This window comes from Apium graveolens, chromosome 9, assembly GCF_009905375.1.
Source record: "Apium graveolens cultivar Ventura chromosome 9, ASM990537v1, whole genome shotgun sequence".
Classification (NCBI taxonomy): Eukaryota; Viridiplantae; Streptophyta; class Magnoliopsida; order Apiales; family Apiaceae; genus Apium; species Apium graveolens.
Window position 1 is genome coordinate 284914063 of NC_133655.1, and position 24073 is coordinate 284938135.

Here is a 24073-nt window from a genome sequence, read left to right on the forward strand (position 1 = left end):
CATCCCTATATGTCGTCCAGGCTTTAATCACCTCTTGCTCTCTCTCTAATTGATTAGAAAGTATTTCTACTTTCTTAACAGATTCAGCTAGTTCATTTTCAACAGATATACAATGTAGCTTAGTTTTCTCTAGGTCAATCAACTTATCTTCTAACACAACATTTCTATTACTTAAAAAAAATTGTTCTCTTTAATCCTACTATTTTCTTTAGCAAGAGATTTAAGAGACACACGCAAATGATGCAGTTCAGTAGACATGTCATTAAAAGCATCATTGCACTCTTCTTTAGTAAGCTGTGTTAAATCAGTAGTGATTACCTGGTTGCTTGATGAACTAACTTCATTTTCCTCAGAATCAGCCATGAGAGCCAAGTTGACATATTCCACATCTTCATCTTCTTCTTCTCCATCAGCTGCCCAGTCTTTTTCTTGAGTAATGAAAGCCCTCTCCTTTTGCTTGAGCAGATCAAAATATTTCTTTTTGTAATCTACTTGGTCAAATTTCTTCTTTTCAGAAGTTGGCTTTCTGCACTCACTTGCAAAGTATCCACTTATACCACAATTGAAACACTTGAACTTGGATTTGTCCACCATGTTCTTATGAGGTTTAGTGGCTCTAGTGGTTTTCCTAAATTTCATCTTTACAAATCTTCTGGACAGAAATGCAAGATGCTCATCAATACCATCAGAGTCATCTTGGCTGGAGTTGTCTTCATTCTCAGCAACTTGCTCCTTACCCTTGCTTGATTCTGATTTGCTTGTGCCATCTTTGGAGTTTAATGTTGATCTCACAGTTTCTTGTCTGCATTCTTTCTCATTTTCAGCTACCAAGGCAACTGAACCTCCTTTCTTTCTTCCCTTCTCCAATACCTCATCCTGTTCCAGCTCTAGTTCATAAGTCTTCAAGATTCCATATAATCTTTCAAGAGTGAAGTCCTTATAATCTTGAGAGTTTCTCAAGGAGACAGTCATGGGTTTCCATTCCTTTGGCAAGGATCTTAAAAATTTAAGATTTGAATCCTTCACCTGGTACACTCTACCATACAGCTTCAGTCCATTCAACAGCTTTTGGAATCTATTGAATGTGTCATTTAAAGATTCATTTTCTTCAAAATGAAAATACTCATACTGTTGAATGAGAAGCTGCATTTTGTTTTCTTTTACTTGTTCTGTACCTTCACACAGTAGCTGAATTGTGTCCCAAACCTCTTTGGCAGTTGTGCAATTTATCACATTATCAAACATATCCTTGTCAAGACCATTAAACAAAATGTTCATAGCCTTCTTATCCTTGTGGACTTCTTCTGTGTCTTCCATTGTCCATTTTGCTCTAGGTTTTGGAATGGATTAACCAACAGCAATTGTGGCTGTAGCAACTGTGGCTACTTTGTGGGGAATGTGAGGACCATTCTCAATGCAGTTTACATAACCTTCATCTTGGGAGAGTAGATGAAGGTGCATTTTCACCTTCCAATGGTGATAACTGTCTTTGTCAAGAACTGGGATTTTTACTCCAATATCCTTCTTACTCATCTTTGTTAGTTTCCAAGATCTTTAAACTCTTTGTGTGTCAAGAGCCTGCTCTGATACCAATTGTTATTCCTAATGAACTAACAATGAGATTTACAGAAGGGGGTTGAATGTAAATCTCAAAACTTTTTCAAGTTTTGAGCAGTTTCAAAGGCTATGTGTTTAAGATAAACAAGTGTATGAATTGCTTTAAGCTAATAATGACAGATATATATTCAAACACTAATGTAAAGAACACAACAGACCTTAAAAACTTTTCTGGTGGATTGTTGTTCCACCAGAGATGGTATTTCAGAAAATCTGTGATTCAAGAAGTTGATCACAGCTGCGTCCTAGTACAAACTAGATAATTTTTCTCTCAAGATTTTTCTAAACAGCACTGGAAAAATTCTATTCTAATTACTAGCTGCTACTTGGTTTTTATATCACCAAGTTTACAAGTGAAGACAAAGATAAAAAGTACAATAATAAAATAAGTTCTCCACTTGTTTCTTCTCCATTTTACTCCAGTGCATTGTTGACTATTGCCTCTTTATACTAGAGTAGAACGGCTGCTTTTTCTGATGTTCCTGAAATAGGCTACCACATCTCAGTTGTCTCTGTCAACCCATGTGCCTCTGTTTGTGGGTACAACTACCACTTGTCAACTGCTATTTAACAGAACATCCGTTGAAGCCTTCATCCGTTGATGGCTTTATCCGTTGATGTGTTAGCAGTTGAAGCTCTATCCGTTGATGCACTTATCTGTTGAAGGATGTTATCCGTTGAAGCTTTAGAGATATCCGTTGAAGCTTTGTTTCTCATCCGTTGAAGGTCTTTAAGTTATCCGTTGACACCATTTCATTTATACAAAATTACAAGGCATGAAATACTTACAATTGGCCTTCCTATCTGCATATCCTCTAGTAGTCAACATGACTTATAATTTCCCTCAACATTTAAGAATTTATATCTCAAATTCAGAGACTGAAATGTGCTACAACACTAGACTTATTTCTAAGTAAAGCTACACCATCAACGGATAACCAAAATGGTCTTATCCGTTGAGGCTACAAACACTAGATTTCTACTTAAGTGTTTTGTTAAACATATCATCAAACTAATGCACATATATTCCTAACAAAGAATATTACTGGTCTTGAAGATTTTATTGATCATGATCAGCTGAGATTTGAAAATGAAGACTCAAATTCTGATACTGAAAATCCTGACAGTCCAAGTCCTGATACTGTAAACTCTGATGGATTAAACTCTGATGTTATTGAAACTGTGGTGACTACGCCAAAGAAAGATGCACCTATGCACGGGGAGCATACTCAAGAACATACCACATCTCAAGAAGCATCGGAACATACATCTGACTCTTCAAGTTCTGATTCGTCAAGTTCTGATAAGCCAAGTTCTGATAGTTCTGAAAATCTAAATTCTGAAGAATCCAACTCAGAGAGCATAGTTTCAGGGGGAGCATCAGAAAATGAAAATGAAGACAGCATGGATCATGGGGGAGCATCCAGTTCTAAAGAAAACCTTCCATCTGCAAGGAAGTGGACTAAATCACATACACCTGATTTGATAATTGGAAATCCCGATGCAGGTGTCAGAACTAGAACAAGTACTTCAAACGAATGTCTTTACAATTCTTTTCTCTCTCGGACTGAGCCAAAGAAAGTGGAAGAAGCTCTTCAAGATGCTGATTGGGTGCAAGCAATGCAGGAAGAGTTAAATGAATTTGAAAGAAACAAAGTCTGGACCCTAGTGCCAAGACCAAAGAATAGATCTGTTGTTGGTACAAAGTGGGTGTTCAGAAACAAAACTGACAGTGATGGCATAATTACAAGGAATAAGGCAAGGCTGGTTGCAAAAGGATATTCTCAATAAGAGGGAATTGATTATGATGAAACATTTGCACCAGTTGCTAGGTTAGAAGCCATAAGGATATTTTTGGCTTATGCTGCTCCCAAAAAGTTTACTGTCTTTCAAATGGATGTGAAAAGTGCTTTTCTCAATGGAGAATTGGAGGAGGAAGCATATGTTGAACAACCTCCAGGCTTTGTAGATTCCAAACATCCAGATTATGTCTACAGGCTTGATAAAGCACTTTATGGACTTAAGCAAGCTCCTAGAGCATGGTATGAGACTTTAGCTCAGTTTCTTCTGGAAAGTGGATTCAACAGAGGAACTATAGACAAAACACTGTTCTATCTCAACCATGGAAATGACTTACTTTTGGTCCAGATTTATGTTGATGATATCATTTTTGGGTCTACAAATGACAGACTTTGCAAGAAGTTTGCCAAACTGATGCAGTCAAGGTATCAGATGAGTATGATGGGGGAACTTAGCTATTTTCTGGGCCTTCAAGTCAAGCAGAATGAAGAAGGCACTTTTATTTGTCAAACTAAGTACACCAGAAACTTGTTGAAAAAATTTGGAATGCAAGATTGTTCAAGTGCATCCACTCCCATGGCCACTGCAACAAAACTGGGAAAGGATACTGGTAAATCAGTAGATATTACTGATTACAAAGGTATGATTGGCTCTCTACTCTATCTAACTGCTAGTAGACCTGATATCATGTATGCTACCTGTCTTTGTGCAAGATTTCAAGCAGATCCAAGAGAACCTCACTTAACAGCTGTGAAAAGAATTTTCAAACATCTTAAGGGAATAGCTGATCTGGGATTATGGTATCCCAGAGAATCAGATTTTAAACTAATAGGTTACTCATATGCAGATTTTGCAGGTTGCAAAGTTGACAGGAAAAGCATAAGTGGAAGCTGCCAATTTCTTGGAGGCAGATTGGTTTCTTGGTTTAGCAAGAAATAAAAGTCAATTTCCACATCAACTGCAGAAGCATACTATATTGCTGCAGGAAGCTGTTGTGCACAGATTCTTTGGATGAAGAATCAGTTACTGGATTATGGGTTAACATATTTCAAAATCCCTATTTCCTGTGATAATCAAAGTGTTATTGCTATGACAGGTAATCCAGTTCAACACTCTATGACAAAGTACATCAGCATCAGGTACCACTTCATCAGGGAACATGTAGATGAAGTTACAGTGGAATTGCACTTTGTTCCAATAGATCAACAACTAGCAGATATCTTCACAAAACTATTGTGTGAAGCTACTTTTATAAGATTGGTAAATGAACTTGGAATGGTTTCAGGTTCTTTCTCTAAATCTGCTTAGTTTTGTTCTGTTACATCAGACTTTATGATCAGTATTTACAGAATTCAATCTCTTTGTGTATTCTGTGCTTAATTGAAAAATATGTTTAAGTACTGATTATTGTCTGATCAATGTTTCTAAACTCTGATAGTGATATGTCTGTTTAGGTAACTATTCAATCCTATGAGGATAACTGTGCTAGATGCTGACCTAGTAGTCTTCAATAAACAAGGGATCCCATGTAAGAAGTAATTATTTCTGTGGAAATTTATTGACATAAGCAAATTCTGATAATTGAGCTTAGTTGAGTTTACTTTGTCTATCTTATTACTAAGTCACAAACTAGAATAATGCTACTCATCTGTTAAGTTCTGATGCTAGTAAATCTGTTTGGTGTGGCTAAATGCTGATAAACCTCACTTATCAAAAGAAAAAGAAAGCGAAACAAGGATTAAAAATCAGGTACTACTTTGAGATCTAGAGTAAAAATGTGGAAGGGAAGACCCAAGTGCATTGCTGGTATTAAGTAATATGCATCAGAAAAGCAAATAAAATATTTTCTTGGTGACTTTTCACACTCTATGATTACTGGAGAAATACTCTGATAATAGCATAAATTCTGATAAGCAGTCGTGACTCACTTACACTGAGAAGCCACTGTAAAATGGAATTTAAAAAGATGCATAAAATTAGCACAAAATAGTTGAGGTGGACTCAAGCATGGACTCATTCAACAGTAGGTTTCAGAATAATGACAGCTCTTTAACAAAGTTTTAGTTATGCCTTATTTCTAAGATGTACTGAAGTGAATCAGACTTTACTCTTTGTCTGATATTTAACTTTATGCACACACTAACCACTCCATATGAATGATGAAAATCACTGTATGATCTATGTTATTTTAGATGAACAGTCATTGTGTCACATTGCACAAATTCTGAGGACAAGTTCTGATTGCATGTTCCAATGATTATGTTCTGAAGAATATAAATCAGAATTTGTGTGAGGACTTACTAAGATAGGCATTCATTTTTCGAGTTAAGAAATTATGTTCTGATGACTGTTGATATAAGTCTAAGTTCTGATATTACAGTCTGATTCTTTTCTTGACTTATTTGTGAATAAAATTTGACAACAGTCTCAGTTTAAACCAGAATATGTTGAAGTGGAAGCTTAATAGTCACTATAGTTAGGGATAGTGGTACTCGTACATGAACAGTCAACTTTTACTTGCTTTTTGTGCGCATTAAACCATGTTTTCTCTTTCCAATGAATGTTTTTCTTTTTCCAAGTCTGGGGAGACGAGGTAGAATTAATTCTACCTGTAAGCATTAAATTTCCTTGCGTCTCCTGGCATTCTCTTGCCTATATAAACAACCACTTCACATCAGCCTTCCCATCACCTCTTTTTATCACAAACTCACCTTCATACTTTTTCTATCAAAAACACCATGGTCAATTACAATATGTTTTTGAACTACGAAACATTCAACATGGAGCTGAGCTGTGCCGATTGGCAGCAGGAATGGCACGTTACTGCCATTCCTGATGAGATATGGGACTCCGTTCCCCAGGAGGTACTTACCCACCTCCTGTTCTTCTACATGGACTACCATCGCCATCTGGAGCGATTGGAGGAGGAAAGGCTGGAAGCTCTCCGCCAGCAAGAGCGAATTATACGACTCGCTATTCTGTTTGTCGAGAGTAGGAAGAAGAAATGATTTATTTTTTTCTTCATATTTTTCTTCATCATCAGTCTTGCCCTGCTTCTTGAGCTAGGACAAAGGCTGTTGACGTTAGGTTTAGCAGCTTAGGGAAATCTTGTACAAGTTCTGATGTAATTTAAATTTCATGAATGTATTCTCTTGATATATTAATGAAATTTATTTTTTGTTTCAAGATCTTGTCTCTGAGATATTTTGTAATGCATTGATAAATCCTGATACATATTCATATTCTGATGACCATATAAATTATGTTTTAACTTAAGTTCTGATTTTATTTTATCAGTACTTGCTCATCTGATTTATTATGGTCATTTTCACTCGGATTTTTTTTTCCAGAATACTTATGTTGCAGTGAAAAATAATTAAATAAGTGGGAACAATTTCAATTTTGAATTAAAACTGTTTCACCTTGATTAATCAAATAACTTGGTAAGTGGAACGGTTTTTCCTTGAAAAACTGCAAGTGGGTAAGTAATGATTACTGTTTTCTCGTGCCCATTAACTATTCGTTTTTACTGCATGTCTGACAGGTGTCCAACGGTTACATTTTTTTTTCAAAAGTATAAGTAAGACAGAGAGAGGATTTTTTAATCTTTTATTTCCTTTCACACTTTTTCTCTCTATCTGCCTTTACTCTCTTTCTTCTTCTAACATTGGTTTTTCATATAGACATTCTATCAAACACCTAACAGGCACTTACACATCTCGATTAATTTCATGGCACTTAAGGATTTAATCATAGATGGAGCTAAATTTGTTCCAAACAACTATGCTGCAATTCTTGATAATGCTGAAGCTCCGTCTGAATTGCATTTTGTGCAAGACCTTCTTGCACACAGTGAAATCGGGTATGCATTGACCCAACCTTCCGTCTTCTCAAGCCAACAAGTTCTGACACTTTGGAGGACTGGAAACTTTGATAATGGTGGTCCAAATGGTACTCCTAGTATTGTTTTCGAAGTGGGTGATTCTCAATATGCAGTCACTCCTGGTATAATACGTAAGGCTCTACATCTCCCAAAAGGATGTACTTTTTCAATTCCAGAGGAATCGGCTCTTCAGGAGTTAATAGCCAGTTTGGGGTATGAACAGAGTTTGGCAAAGCTTGGGCAGTTGAAACGGGCTCATATCAGAAGGGAATGGAGCTTCTTCTTCGACTGCATCACTAAAGCTTTTGGGAACAAGTGTTCGAATTTTGATGCCATCCCCGTAATGAGTCAGCACATCGGGTATGCCATTATAAACCAAACTCATTTTGATTTTGCAACGGCTATAATTGGTTTTATTAGGGATACGATGACAGAGGATAGGAATGTTGTCTACTTTGCTAGATTCTGTCAACTTATATATACTTTTTGTACTGATGAACCTCAACTAACCAGTACCTCAACTCCACCTTTTAAAGTTGCAAAATGATACTTTAATGACCTGGTACATGCTGACACTAAGAAACCAGTGCTTAGACCTTTACAGATTCCTCAGTCTGTAAAACAGATCTTAGTAAATGCTGATCCTGATACTTATAAATCTATTTATCCTGATGTCTATCCAACAACAACCTCCCACACACCACAACAACCATCAGCACCTACCACCCATACTACTCAACCTACACTAAGGCAATATCTTAGATCATATCTCTCAACTTCACAGACAGTTCAAACCTCATCCTCAGCACCTACTGTGAAGCCTTCATCTTCCAAGCCTAAGAGGACAAAGACTGTTCCTCAAACACCTCAGAAGAGAAGGATGATTGTTTTGAGAGATGAATCTGACAGTGAGGAACAGGTTTCTACATCAGAACCTGTTATCAAAGAAGCTGAGAAAGTTCCTTCTCAGAAGGATTCTGCAATTGGGGGATCCAGGCTTCTCAAAAGGCTTAGACGAATGACTGTTGATGAAACTCCCAAGGAATTCATATCTTCAAAGAGATACAAGAAATAGAGGGCAAAATGCCAGTTTCAGATGATGAGGAAGCAACAGCTAATGAAGGAGATCAGGAATCTCTGATCTCACAAGAACCAGAATCTGCTAAAGCCACTGCTTCTCCATCAACTCCACCTCAGGCAGCTGTTACTGAAAAGGCCAACACACCATTTGTGTCTCCTGTTCAAAAGTCAGTATCTCCTGTTAATACAGGCACAAGTGCTGATATAGATATTCAGACCTTGGTTGTGCCTGAAGTACTTTACTTAGAAGCTCCAACAGCAACTAATCCATCACCAACACCTGTTACTGATGTTGCTCAAACTCCAGAATTATCTACTACACCTTCTCTGCATCTAGATGCTGATGATCAGAATATAGGTGAGCATCAAGATATGGCTGTTGATCAGAACTTGGAACCAGATCAGCAATTAGAGGATGCTGAAGCCTCCATTGCTACTCACACTGTTGTTCTATCAGAAGATACTGCATCTGTAAGTTCTGATGCTGCAAATGCTGGAGATACTGGTGATGCTGCTCTACAAGCAGATACTGATGAAGCAGGTCCTTCAGGACATGCCCCTCAACAAACAGTTCTTAAATCTAAACTTGTTAAGAAGTTTGTTACCAGAGAAGCACCAGTGCCTTGGAGTGAAACTCCTGCTGGTCAGGAGTGGACTAAGGAATGGAACTCAATTACTTGTGTTCCATCTGCAAAGAATCTGGCTGAGCACTTGACAAAAGCTGATGAGATGTTAAATACTGATGATTTCAAAACCCAGCTTAGAGTCACTGCATTGAGTACTAAACATCTTCAAGGTCTTCATTCCACTACTCATGCAGAGCTACACAAGATTCAGGAAGAATTCATCAAACAGGATCAAGTTCAAAAGATTGATAAGAAAAAGTTCTTCCAACCTACCTTTGACAGGATTGCTTATATTGAGAAGACTCAAGAGAAACAACAAGCTCAGATTGATGATATTCTGAAAAATCAAGCTTCTCAGCAATCTCAACTTAGTGAAATCCAAGCCTCAGTGGAATTGCTTGTCTCTCTTCTATTACCTGCTGATGCCAAAAAGGGGGAGAAAGTAATTAAGTCCAAATGCAAAACTGATAAGACACTGAAAGGGAAGGATGATGAAAAGGATGACCAAGGAAACCCTGGAATGGGTAGAGGTCATAGTCAAGGTAGAGGTTTCTCATCAAGAAAAGCTGAAATCACAAGTCACAGGACAAGTTCTGATGCTGGAAAAAGAATTAGTTCTGCTACTGGTAAAAGGATAAGTTCTAATGAACTTTTAGATCTTGATGAAGAAATGTCAAGACAGTTATTTCTTCAGGAAAATCCAGGAATGGACTTGGAGAGTTTAACGGAAGAAGAAGCCAGACTTAAATCAGAAAAAGTCACATCTAAATCTGAAGCTTCTGGTAAAAAGACACTTCCAAAACTCAAAGGCATTGTGATAAAAGAAAGGACAAATACTGAAGCAATATTGGCTAAATCACAACCGCAGATAGATCCAAGATTCAAGGGTAAAGAAAAAGTTGGTGAACCTATCAAGGTTTATGTGCCTCTTGAAAATGAAGAAATCACTGATGAAAAGGATGATCTTGCTCTGACTTCAAGAAAAGTTTCTAAGACAACCTCTGACATAGCTCAAGTTGTTCAGAGTCAAGAGACTGTAAGTTCTGATATTTTAAAGAAGCAAGTAACCTCTGACATAGCTCAAGTTAACTTGATATCAGAAGAAAGACCAAAGACACTCCTACCAGGATTCACTAAAGCAAAACAGACTCAACCTTTGAAGACTGCTGCAAGTGGTTTTGAAGCAAGAGTAGTTACTGGAAAGGAAGCAAGAGATAAAACTAGATTGGGAAGTGCTGATGAAAGAAGAATACATAACACTACCAATGATCCAACTTCCTTGAGTGAACCAGGTATTGGAGCAACTCCTGAGAGATTAAATCAACTGGAATCTGTACAAATGGTTTACCATACCTACTTGAAAGAACACATCTTGTTGTACTTCATGACAGATGGTAGGGTTTATCATATAAGGCAAAATGCCATTCCATTGAAGTATTTTGAAGAACTGGAGCATGTACTATTCTTACTTCAAGTGAATGACAGATTGACAGGAAGTGCTACAAACTATTTGAAGGATCAGATTCAGAGACAGAAAAGGCTTTATTCTGTTAAGTCTGACAACACATATATTCCAAAGTACAGAGATCACAAGGGTGATATAGTTGAAATGAAGCCCAACACTGCTAAAATTATAACTACCTTTCTGGCTTACAGGGCTGTGGAATTTAATCTTGAGTCTGATAAAGCTTATTTGATCAGACTGGATCAGGATATAAGAAAAGCAAAGATTAATGATCTCAGGGCTGCAATCTTTCAAATTGGTGAAGATAATGCAGAGCTTAAAGATGTTAAAAGGAGGATGATTGATGAACTTAGATATGCTGAGAAATGTTTGTTGAAGAACTATCTCAGAACAACTCCTGACATCAGAGAGATCAGAAGATGAAGCCAAGTCAAGATCTACAACTGATTAAATTCTGATATTTGTACAGACTGAAGCTGTTATCAGAAGTTAAATGTTGGTAAAGCTTTAAGGACTGTAAGTTGTAGTTATCTAGTCTAATTCTCATGTATTTGTACTTAATGTTTTTGACATCATCAAATATCTGTTAAACTTGTATATTATGCTAATTTACAAGTTGGGGGAGATTGTTAGATATATTTGATAATGTCATGGCTAATATGATTTATGTTTAGTTTTCAGATCTTACTTAAACAGGATAAATCAGTACTTATTGAAAGTTAGGACTTAAGGATATCGGTACTTATATTATCAGGAGATAATCATCAGAAGATGGATATCAGAACTTAAGTGCTGAAGTATGTTCAGATAAGGATAGTAGCTGATTAAAGGAAAGAAGATCGAGATAAACATAAGAAGAGATATGCATGAAGAAGGAATTCTATGAAGAATAGAATACTTGGAAGAAAAGATATCTGATTGATATATTTTAGGAAGCAGAATTATATTCCATATCAATTAGCGATTATCTTGTAATTGTGTAGTATATAAACACAAACATAGGGTTTACACTATAAGTGTTATCATATTCGAGAAGATTATTCGTATTAACCCTAGCAGCTCTCGTGATATTTGTTAATCACTGAGAGGTAACAGTTCCATACTTTAACAGAGGTTATTATTTCAATAAAGTTTGTTTTCTGTTACTTGTGATATTAAAGTTCGATTTGATTGTACTTTACACTGTATTCACCCCCTCTACAGTGTGTGTGACCTAACATCCCTGTCTGCCTTAGGAAGACCTAGAAGGCTGTCCGCATTTATTTTTTCTTGTCCCACAAGGACAGTGTGAGGCAGGGTGGCTGGAGATAAAAGAAAAAACATTTCTTGTTAAAGAAAAGAATTATGGTAGAAAAGACGAGAGCGGTCTGGGAAGACTTACATGGGTTGTAATAAAAATGAGTCTGGACTCGAGGAACCTCGTGGATATAGAAATAAGGGCTCTTCCACTTCCCTGAGTTGCTAGGCCCGTTATGGATGAGGTTCTTTTTGTTGAAGCACGGCCAGACAGAAAAATAGAAGTATCCGAAGTCATTGGGGGAATGCTTCAAGTTAAGAAAGTAGCCGAGATGTCTCACTGTGAGAGGGGAAAACCCACATTTGTTGTACATGATGTATAGTGCGAGGGCGGCCCGGTATCCATTCGGGTTGATCTGCAAAGGTGCGAGCTGGTAGTACTTACAGACATCCTTGATGAAATGATGGAGAGGAGAAGAGATTCCTAATCTTAAAAGGAAGGTTGATAAGACCATGCGAGGCACCCTGCCTCCATTCTCCGGATGGTTAAATCTGTAGCATCTCATGTGAGGCAGGGGTAAGACAACATGGTCCTCGAGCTGGAATTGTTCGATGTGCTCGGCCAGGTGTTTCTGAGTAAGCGAAGTGGGAAGATCACGACAAGCGAGCACCTTAACTTCCTCATTTGCAGTTGAGCTCTCCTCCCCATCAGGAATGATCCGCCTCTTGAAAATAATTTCACCCTCAAGCTCGGGCTGGGCAGGAGGCACATAAGGCTCAGGAGAGGCCGCGGGGACGTAGTTATAGTTACAAATCTTGTATTGACTTGTAACATCTGCCACCTCCTCGCTCTGAGGAGAGTCATAGGACCAATGCGAGCCGTCCTCTTCACCCTCGAGCCCCAAGATGGGATATTCAGCAGCTACGGGCTCTTTTCCTTTCTTCTTGGTGTCATAGTATGCACTCCCCAGGTCGCTATCGGTAGATTCTGAGTCAAGGTGAATGAGGTCGAGGTTGTTAGCTAGAACTTGCCTCAGGCGGGCTGTCCTCTCTTCAACCATCCCCCTTAAAATTTCCTCAGCCCGTTCTTTGTCTAAAGGAGCGGGCTCGCGGTTTAGCAGCTCTTCCACTCCGAGGGAGGCTGGTATTTTGGAGAGATCCATAGGTCTGTTTCTCCAATCATAGATGTTCTTCTCCCTGGTGAAATCTTCAGGGTTAGGGTCGAGGTGAATATCAAGCGAGCCGGATCCAGCTGCTCGCATCGAGTTCTCAACTCTGGCGATGTTCAAAGCCCCTTGAGGGGTGATAGATGAGCCAGGAGAGATGGGTTGGCTGAGACGACCAGAAAGAGAGGTCAGCTCGCGTTGAAAGTCCTTCGAGCCTCGTTGCTCGGGTGGATATTGGTTTAATGGAGACGGAGTGGCAGAAGAGCGAACCGGGCTAGCAGAGGTGCGAGCCGGGCTTGAGGAAGAGCGAGACGATCCATAGGAGCGAGTTGAAGACGCACTCGATATCTGTAAAAGATGGTGAAAATTAGTGTGTGGCCCTAAAAAGAAAGCGAAGACAAGTATAAGGGCGCACCTAAGTGTTCTCACATCTCACACGGATCGCACCTAATTATCTAAAACGAGCAGACGGGATCGCATCGCATATCGTGATTGTGTGTGCTCACATCGAGTTACAGGGGAATGTGTGGGCTCGAATTTCATGTTGTGAGTGTGTGTGAGCTCGCATCAAACAAGTGGTGTGTGCTCGAATCGAATAACTAAGTATGAATATAAATGGGCTCGAATTGAAGAGTACCTGTTGGAGAAGTGTATGAAGATCCTGATGAATCTGTGCCGGGAGAATATCACCGCCGGTAGACGGTTCTTGTGGAAATGATGATCTTTGTCGTGGTAGATCCTTGAGCAAATTGGGCAGAGTTTTGGTAAGTGTTCTTGAGTTTGTGAGAAATGAAATTGAAATCCCACATATTTATAGGGGATAGGAGAGAGAAAGGATCAGGGACACATGTCACCATCTCAAAAGACGGCACAAATCCCCACGCCAGCTGTCCAACAGCTGTCATACGTTCAAAATACATGCCAGATGAAAAGCATGCGAGGCGAGGCACGTGAGGCGGCTTGATGCGGCCTGGTGGGCTCGCACCTGCGAGGCCATGAAAGACTGAAAAATTCCCAGCCTCAAGATGCGACTAGGAATTTTGGGGGGTAGTTGTTATGCCCGCTTTCGGTCATGGGCCCTAAACAGGTCCCCATGGGTGCATTGAATAGATGGACTCTCATGTGTGGGCCAGAATCGTAGATTAATATGACTTGGGTCAGCACATGTGGGTTGGGCTCGTGACATACGAGCTGGGCTCGTGATATGCGAGCTGGGCTCAAGTGATGACGTGCGAGCTGGGCTCATGATATGTGAGCTGGGCTCACACATGTAAGGTGGGCTCACATTTTCCATCTGGGCTCTCATATGCGAGCTGGGCTCGGTTGTGCCCACGCGATGTGGGCTCAGGTGCCTTCACGCGAGGTGGGCTCAGGTGCCTTCATGCGAGGTGGGCTCAGGTGCCTACACGCGGGCGGGGATCAGGTGCCCACACGCGGGTCGGGCTCAGGTGCCCACACGCGGGCTGAGCCCATGAGCCCACATCTTATAAAATTAAAGGTAATATTGTATTTATTGATTAAAAAGGAAGGCGGTGCGGGCCGAGGCCGCCAGGCCGGCCCGCATTAGAGGGCTTTGTGTTCAACATGGAAAGTGACTCATAGATGACTGAGTTGCTCGTATATTTCGGGGCCGACACAGGTTATTCCTACAAATACGGGAAGAAATGCGGAGATGCCGCGAGATTGTAGGAAGCGTGTGGAGCCGGTCGAGATTTACGTTACTAATTAGCTGAAGGCATGGCTTTATCGTGGGCTTGGACTGCACGGATTGGAGAACCCTAACCCTAGCCTACGTGACTTGTTCCCCAAGAACTATGTGAGGCTTGATCCCTATAAATATAGTACGCAGACACTTTTATGAGACATGAGTCGACACTTGATAGAGAATAACAAACCCTATTCTTTCTTAAGGAGTCAACATACAAGCTCAGCCACCACCATACATAACCTTCATCCGCCTTCAAATACCGTCCTTGATCCTTGTTCCGTCTATCAACCTCCACAACACTGTTGTACGAAATTCTCCCTATAACAACTATTTATATATTATTATTCAAATAGAAATAACATAATTTTATCAAAATGAAAGATGCTAAATACTCGAATTTATTTATTTGGTTTATAAGGTTTTTTTAATTTTTATTTGATATTTTTTCATTTATTCTTAAAAATGGAAATAAGTGAAATCGTGCAAAAATTCAGAAATAATAAGAATGAGTTCGTAAACGAAGTTGTTTGTGATTAAAAGTCCGTGAAAATATTCATGAGTTGTTCGTTGAATTATAGTTCATGAACATGTTCGCAATTATAGTTCATGAACATGTTCGCGAATAATCTTTTTTTAGCGACCTCATATGAAGAACAAAAAATTTGCCTGTAAGTGTAAGGGTTAGCTTAGTGGGTTAAGGAGGGGATAACTATTCTCTTGGTCACATGTTCGGATCCTACAGGAGGAGAATTTATGATTATGTCTCATGAGTCAGGCATGTCGCTTAAATGCGATTTATCTTGGTTCACGTGGTTTGCAGGATATTGTGCGAGCCCGTGGAGTTCACCTAGTGCGCACCCGAAGGGTAGCGGCTGCGGGTTCCCTATAATAAAAAAACAAAAATTTGAATCGATACAATTTAAGCTCACGTTCGATATATTTTGAACATGTTGAAACATGATCAGTTAAGAGTTTAGTGAAGTTCAGTTCGATACATTTACAGCCCCGGGTACTCCCGGGGTCCTTTCTTTTATTGATATTATAATCAATTAATTTATATACAGAATTTACAAAATAACATGTCAAAAAAAATCATACACATAATAATATATAATTTCCAATAATAGTTTTTTTACTTAATATTCATTTATTTTAAGCTCTTTTTGAACTGATATAAACTTTATTAAGGTCCTTTTAAACTTATTCAACTATAATATGTTTATTAAACATTAGTTTCATAAATGTTGATAATTTACATATATTATGATTTTAAGTAGTGTATTAAACTGTTATTATTTTTATTTCTTGAAGTAATTAGGATGTTATTATTAACCAAAATGAAAACCCAACTTTAGCTGCACGTGACATGTCACTATAAGATCACACGTGAGATACCTTCAAACACATGATCAAACGGCACGTGTCGCCACGTGACAATCTAACGGAAAGCAAGCAAGCATCATGGCTCCAAAAAGAAAAAGTAAAAAAAAATTAAAAATATTTACGAAGAAAAAAGATAAGCTTATTGCCACGTGGCATTGACCACCGTCAGCATTGGCTTAACCAAACCATACTCAACGAACCAACTCACATGGTTCACTGACACTGCCTTAACCACGATCACGTGATCTTTGGACAGAATACTAGAAATTTATTACATTATTTAATTAAAATAAAATTGAGAAAAGATAAAAATGAAAAGCAGCGGAAAACGTATTTAATTATTGCAGCATAATTTTGTATATTCGAACGCATATTTGGTAAAATTATACGCCAAGCAATGCGCCCAACTTTTGCAGTATTGTTCGTCATATTCAAGCCATATACAAATAATTGTAAAATAATAGGGAAATGTTTAGTTTATGACTGTTTTTTAATTTTCAGAGTAAATATATTTTTTAAAAAAATTCTCTAATTATTTTTTATGAGATTGTTTGATGTGTATTCAGGGAGAGGAGTTTACTATTTTTAGCTTATTTACTCTGAAATTTTAAAAATTGCTCTGAATTTAACATTTCCAAAACAAAACCTTTACTTCTTTGTTAGTCTTCAAGGAATTGGGAATCAAAATTATTTGATTAAAATACTTTGTAGTGATTAATCTGGTAATTAGTGACTAATCATGATATTAATCACATTTATTTTAAAAAATTATAAAATATATATTTTATTAAACTTGATATATTAGTTTAAAAAAAATATATGTAACGAGTAATCAGATTTTTAAAATCACATCAGCTGAACATCTTATAACGATTAAATGAATAATTAACTAAAAAACAATGATTTTTAAAACAATACATATTTGCAAGTATAACTAATGATTATAATAGTAAAGAAAGATTCAGGATGAAGTACATGGCGATATCAATTTTAAGCTTAAGCAGATTACAATTGAGGCTTACTATGAAAGTAAGTGCATCCTATAAATCTATAATTTTGATGTAATATGTAATTATTAATTTATATATTATATTGGACTTGTATATATTAATAAAAAAAATTATTACTCCGGCTCGGGGTTACAAAAAATTATATTGGAGTATCTTATAAATTTAGCGAATTATTAATTTAGTATAAAGAATCCGGCCCGGGATTATAAAAAATTATTAATTTAATGAGGTTATTAATTTATCGAGATTTAATTCTATATTGTACCATGAATTTTTTTACAATTTTTATACGAGTTTATGCATGTATCATAAATTTTTTTCTTAATAACAATTGTTTGTCGGTATTTCGCTAGCAATACTAAGCTTGCATATATAACATGCGTTTTGGTTAGCTCGAAGTAATATTTATTTTAATATTTTTTAAATTTCAAAGAGGGGTGGGAGCGCAACTTGGGTCTCGACTCCCTTTAATTTTTCGGGTAATTAAACTGAAAATAATTTGCAGTCCTGCTGCCATGAATGAACATATAACAGAACATCAACTTCCATCACCTCACAATAAAATCAGTATCACTAACGATAATAACAGCACTGTCAACTTAGCCCAGGGATTGCTTTCATTGTACTATGGTCCACGTAACTAATTCAGTTATTACATTCTGACACGTGTCAACATCAGACAAACATTTCACAGTAAACCTATACCCAACTGTAATCTGACGTGGCAACTTCGTGGTGAAAAGAAAAAAAAATAATCTTGAAATTGAAAAAATTAAAAAAGTAGATGAAAATTGAGAAGAGCATGTTGTTTTAATCTTGACCGTCCATTTTGAGCAGGTTGAGCTGGAAACGTCGTGCTTACGAGTGTGGAGGATATGATTATAAAAATGAATATTCATGTGGGTGTAAAAGTAAAATAATAAATATATGGTGAAATTCAGAGACATTGTGTGTAAAATAATCAGCGCGAGTCCCGAGGAAGATAATAAAATTAGCAATGCTCGATCGGGTCATTAGGGGTGTTAATGGCGAATTTTTCAGCTGATAATAGTAGCGGTCTCCCATAATTAAGCCTCTTATAAACTTGATAGAAAAATATTAGGGCCAGCTAGAGATTCACAAAAGGCCGATCAGGTCTTAAAAATCTCGGGTTTTGATCGGGCAGGGATTTTCGGGATTTGATTTTGATCGAGTCGGGCCGGGCCGGACTTTCGAAAAATGTCAGAGCCCGTTTCGGTCTAGGAGACGGGTCTAACTGAACTTTTTTTCGGACCGGATCGGACCGGGCCGAGATTTTTTCTAATTTAAATCAGATCGAGTTTTATTAAATATTCTGAAGACTACATATGTTAACAACTAGATCATCGTAAAAATGTATTAGTTTATATGAAATATTTTACGGAAACATTATTTCGTTGAAAATATTTAAGTTCTGCAAAAAATAAACATGTTTATAGAATAATATATTTTATCATTGTTATCCAAATATATATAGTGTACTTAATATATCTTATTTCATTATTTATGCAGTAAAATATATAAATAATATTATTATTCATAAATATGTAAATATATGTGTGTTAAGAGTATTATTTATATTTATAGTAAATGTGAATTCATAAATATATAAGAAAATATATTAGAATAATCATATTTTAACCAAGGTTTTTCAGGTTTTTAATGGGGTCGGTCCAAAGTCCGGGTCAGGCCGAAACCCGGGCTTTTAACTGGGTCGGGCCGAATCCCGGGCTTTTAATTAAAATTTTCGAAATCAACTTACGATCATAATTTTTTCTTAAAATTTCTCTTTTCCATTTAAATCAATTTACCATCTCCACACTCTAAATAATTTCTTTTTAAATATTGTTTCTCCTCTTTCTCCTAATATCCAAATTATACATTAAAAATTAATGGGTCCCACTACTTCACTCATTTTTCTTTCTTTTTTTTCACTAATTTATACATATTTCTTAACTTCCATACCCAAATCAAATGTAAACAATTGGTCGGGACGAAGGGAGTAGTTGATAAGTATAAATGGATCTCTTGGATTCACACTAATAACACTATTTAAAATATTTTATACTATATCTATGCCAAGTCATTTTATAACAATTTTTTGTAACTTTTTTTCAGTGACATTACTCAACTTGATAAGTATAACCTAATTCTTTTTATAAAAAAAAACTTACATTTAATTTAGCATTGTGTACTCTCAAAGCTTGCAAACTTGCATAAAAAAACTTCAAGGTTTACCATGTTGTTTTAAGTTATGCATTCTGATTTCACTCATTTTGAGATTTATTGAAATTACATGGTACTCTTTTTATTTCATATTACTCGTCCATTTTTAAAAAATCACATATATAAAAAAAAATCATTCAAAATGGACATGTAATTTAAAATGGAGGGAATATTTAATAGTTAATTAATTATAAAACGGAGGGGCTATTTATTAGTTAATTAATTATACAAGAGAATAATATAACAAATTGTAGAATTCATCATGGTGGAAAATTTCGGCCAATAGAAAAATATCTAAAGAAAAAAAATGAGTCTGGATAGAATGACGTGATCTCCTGCATTTACGTTAATTTTCTATGTTAAATATTTCTGCAAATTTTTTATAGACGGATAATAACGATGATCGCTTGTAGTATCAAGACCTACTAATTATTTATTTTCATACATGTGTATCAAATTAATAATAATCTTTATTAATAACCGAAACCTCTATTTAAGTGATACTTTAGTTTCACTTATTTTTTGGTTCCAACACCTATTAATTTCACCTTTTATGATTCATGTTATAACTTTAATTATATTATTTTAATATTTTGTTATTCCTATATGACTTATAATTCTATATGTATTACTTTTTTTACCCGTTTTTTGAATTTAATAACCTTCATTAATAAGCGAAACCTCTTTTTAAGTGTTACTTTGATTTCATTTATTTTTTACTTACATCATCTTTTGATTTCACCATTTACGATTCATGTTATAACTCTAATTGTGTTATTTTTATCTTTTTTGATTCCTATATAGCTTATAATTTTATATGTATTATTTTTACCCGTTTTTTGAATTTTAGAAGCCATATTTTTTTATTATTTTTATAGGTTTGAATCATATTTTTTTATCGTAGGTAACCTGTAGCCGCTACCTTTGGGTGCACACGGGGTAAACCCTACAGGCTCACGCAACGCAATAGCCTGCAAACCACATAGGTGAATCATATTTATAATTATGTTTTAAAATAAATAGGTTCATAAATTGGCCCAATTAAATAGTTTCCGAAAAATATAAATCGCAACCAAGTAGATAAGTCATGTGTTTAAATTGGAATATTTTAATTTATAATTTTTTAAATTGTTGGTGGAATTTCATTTTAATAAAATGATATGGATATTATAGATACGGTATTTTGGTTTCACCCATAAAAAACAATAAATATGTTCAAACCATATTATGATTATAATTCTATTTCTGTAGAACTCTAAATTATTTCTTGATAAGGTACCTGGTTTCATTTTAGTACGTTAAGCCGTATTTTGGTTTCACTACTAGATTTCTATTTCATGTAGAGTTCTATATTGTTTTTTAACGAAATATAGATTGTTGGAATCATACTATAATTATGATATTTCTATTTTCAGTAGTATTTTTTTGTTATTTTTTAATTAAAATAATAAATTGGAATCCATTTCATGTCTTTTTGGACAATAGAAGCATAATAAGGTTGAATTTGTTGTTCTAATGAGATTTGAGTAGTTGATGAAAATTACATATAATTTCAAAAGAAAAATTGCAACACTAGTACAATTTTTTATTTATTATATGTTTTAATTATAATTTAGAATTGATTTTTATAATCATTATTTAATATTAATATTTTATTTATCGTATGGAACTCGCAGCCGCTACCATTCGGGTGCGCATTGAGTAAACCCCATGGACTCACGCAATAATCTGCAAACCACGTGAATCAAGATAAACGGCATTTAAGCGACATACTCTGACTCAGAAGATATAAATTATAATCATAAATTTTTGTTTTGTGAGATTCGAAAATGTGAACAAGAAAATAGTTATTCACTCTTTAATCAACTCAGTCAACCCTTACGGTTTATTTAATATTAATTTTTTGATCTCGGTTCACACGGTTTATCAACCAGTTATAGTTAATAATTAAGAAGAAAAATAACATGTTTGATGAAATGATAGGTCACCGATAACCGTATAAAGAGGAAAATATATTTTGGAAAACTAAACCTTAAGATCAAAGCACCACTCATTAATTCCAAAGGGGACACTTGAGTAATTCTCACACCAAACATTATCAGACTACATATTCAATGTCCCCATAATGAAATTAATAAAAATATTTTTATTAAGCGTATGAGATAACTCAAGTAATTAAGAGATTATCTCTTCTCAAACCAGAGCTCGGTTTTTGCTCACAGATTCTGAGTTCGATTCTCTCTTAACTCCGAAATTTATTAGGATATAAATTTAGTTGTAAAATATATAAGTCTAATTTGTTAAAAAAATATATTTATTAATTTACCAAAATAAAAACAAAAAAGATCGTCAAAAATCATGGTAAAATATAATATATTTAGGTGTCTTGATGCCCCCTTCAAACGCAAATAAACACTCCCCTTTCTTCACTCACACCCACATAACAATCCTACCCCTACTATTCTCACTCTCCTTTATTTTTCTTACACTTTATTTTTCTTCTTCTTCTTCTTCATTACTACATAACTCAACCAAATAAATCCCTTCTTCCCTAAAATGGAAACCTCACCTGATTTTTACCATGCTTCCTCAGCTGCTTACTACAACAAAACACAGCCCGAAAACACGAAGACCGCGGGCGAACATTTTATCGTGGAGGACCTCCTGGACTTTCCTAATGAAGACGTGGTTGTCACGGATGCCACATTTGATAATGTTACCAGAAACTCGACTGATTCGTCTGCTGTCACGGTGGTCGATAGCTGCAACTCGTCTTTTTCGGGGAATGAGAATCATTTTAACGGCAGTTTGGCTGATCATGCACAATTCTCTAACGATCTTTGTGTTCCGGTAATTTTTATTTATTTTTTGCTTGATTTTTTCCATAATTTGTGGTGGTATTCATTTGACCTAGTTGTTTGGTTTTGCAGTTCTGTTACATTCTTAAGAATTACGTTAGTGAAGGACTTTCAGTTTCTTGTAATAATAGAGATAAAGAAATAATTAAACAAATGGCAGATGAAAAAATAATGTGCCACTAGACAAGAACTTAAATTTTCCTGTTTTGTGGGTCATTTTAAATTTGACCCGAAAATTGACATTTCTTACATACGGTAATATAAATTTTGAGAGCTGTCGTTGTCGAATATAAACTCAGTTTCGATTCTCGTATTTGGTGTGTAGTTCAGTAATAGTAAGTAATAATTCAAAGTTAATTTTGGGAGCTGTCAAAAATAAACTTAGTTTCGATTCTCATATTCCGTATGTACATCATATACACCCCCGAATAAAAGATATTGAACAATCAAGAAAACTGATTAGGTGCTTGTGATTATGATTATGGTGATAATAGTGACATGATTTGTTCTAGTTATATTGGTAATTAATTGGGAAAATTTTGTTATGTTGGACACACAGTATGATGATATGGCTGAGTTGGAGTGGCTGTCAAATTTTGTGGAAGAGTCTTTCTCAAGTGAAGATTTGCAGAAGCTTCAGCTGATATCAGGAATGAAAGCTCAAGCTCAAGCTCGCACTGATGCACCGGAAAATCAAACTGAAAACAACCGTGACAATACCATTTTTCGCCCTGAAGTGTCAGTCCCGGGCAAGGCACGGAGCAAGCGCTCGCGTGCAGCCCCGTGCAATTGGACATCCCGGCTTCTTGTGCTCCCTCCAACTTCCACTCCAGCAATGTCTTCTGAGTCGTCAGAGTCTGACATTGCGGCCAGCTCGGGGAAAAAATTGGGGAAAGGTCTTATGATGGGGAAGAAAAAAGAAGTTTCGGACAATGGTGGAGGTGATGGACGGAAGTGCCTCCACTGTATGACCGATAAGACTCCACAGTGGAGGACCGGGCCTATGGGCCCAAAGACACTTTGTAACGCTTGTGGGGTCAGGTACAAATCGGGCCGACTTGTGCCCGAGTACCGGCCCGCTGCAAGCCCAACATTCGTGCTCGCTAAACATTCCAATTCCCATAGGAAGGTGCTGGAGCTTAGGAGACAAAAGGAGATGCAAAGGGTACAACATCATCAGCAACAGTTTATTCACCAGGGTATGATATTTGATGTATCAACTAGTGAGGATTTCTTGATTCACCAACACATTGGACCCGATTATCGGCAGCTCCTCTGACATGTGGCAGCAACGTAGAATCAAGACAATGGCGAGTTTAATTCGAGTCGAGTCGAGTCAGATTTAGTTTCGTAAGGAGTTTAAGAGTCTTTGATCAATTTTCCTAGAGTTAATGTGTCCTAACTTGAGGAATTTTGTAGTTCTTTGTCATTAGGCTACCTGGTAAAAGCAAAAAAAAAAGACTTACAAATAGTATGAGGCCTAAGGTTAGAAGGTATAGAGTCTTGAATGTCCTTGTCAGTTTAATTTGCAAGTTCGGCAAATGTTTAAACAATTTTCCTAATTGTAATTGGAAAACCATTTCCCATCTTTCAGAATTGACTCCCAAAGTTCTTGTTTCTATTCATTATTCGAGACAGGGATAGCCATGTCGAAGATAATAAGATCTTCAGATCTTGTCAATAACTTTCCCGGACACGTTAAATTTTTAAATGAGCTGGTTAACATCTACAATTACGAGTCATCATTATAAATGCATTGGTACATGCGAAATTATCAGTTAAAATGTTAATACCGACACTCACACACGTTCGTGTGAAATACATGTTAAAAATCAAAGCGACTGTTATTTCAGGAATACGAGAATATTTACACCCATGTATTATTATGGGGAAAGAGGAGGTAGTAAAAATTATAGGGAGCATAGAAGTGAGTGAAGAAGATAAAGAACAGTACAGAGAATGTTAGAGAAGAAAATCAAGTTGGTTTATTCAGAGGC

The 24073-nt window shown here is 36.4% G+C and overlaps 1 protein-coding gene across 1 annotated transcript; it reads left to right on the top strand.

The window, feature by feature from the left end:
* Positions 1–21634: 21634 nt before the first annotated feature.
* LOC141682878 (GATA transcription factor 12-like) lies at positions 21635–23664 on the top strand. Its single transcript, XM_074487568.1, has 2 exons — positions 21635–22068; positions 22636–23664. Exons 1-2 carry the CDS (start codon positions 21775–21777, stop codon positions 23353–23355), a joined length of 1014 nt encoding a protein of 337 aa, XP_074343669.1. The 5' UTR covers positions 21635–21774; the 3' UTR covers positions 23356–23664.
* Positions 23665–24073: the final 409 nt, after the last annotated feature.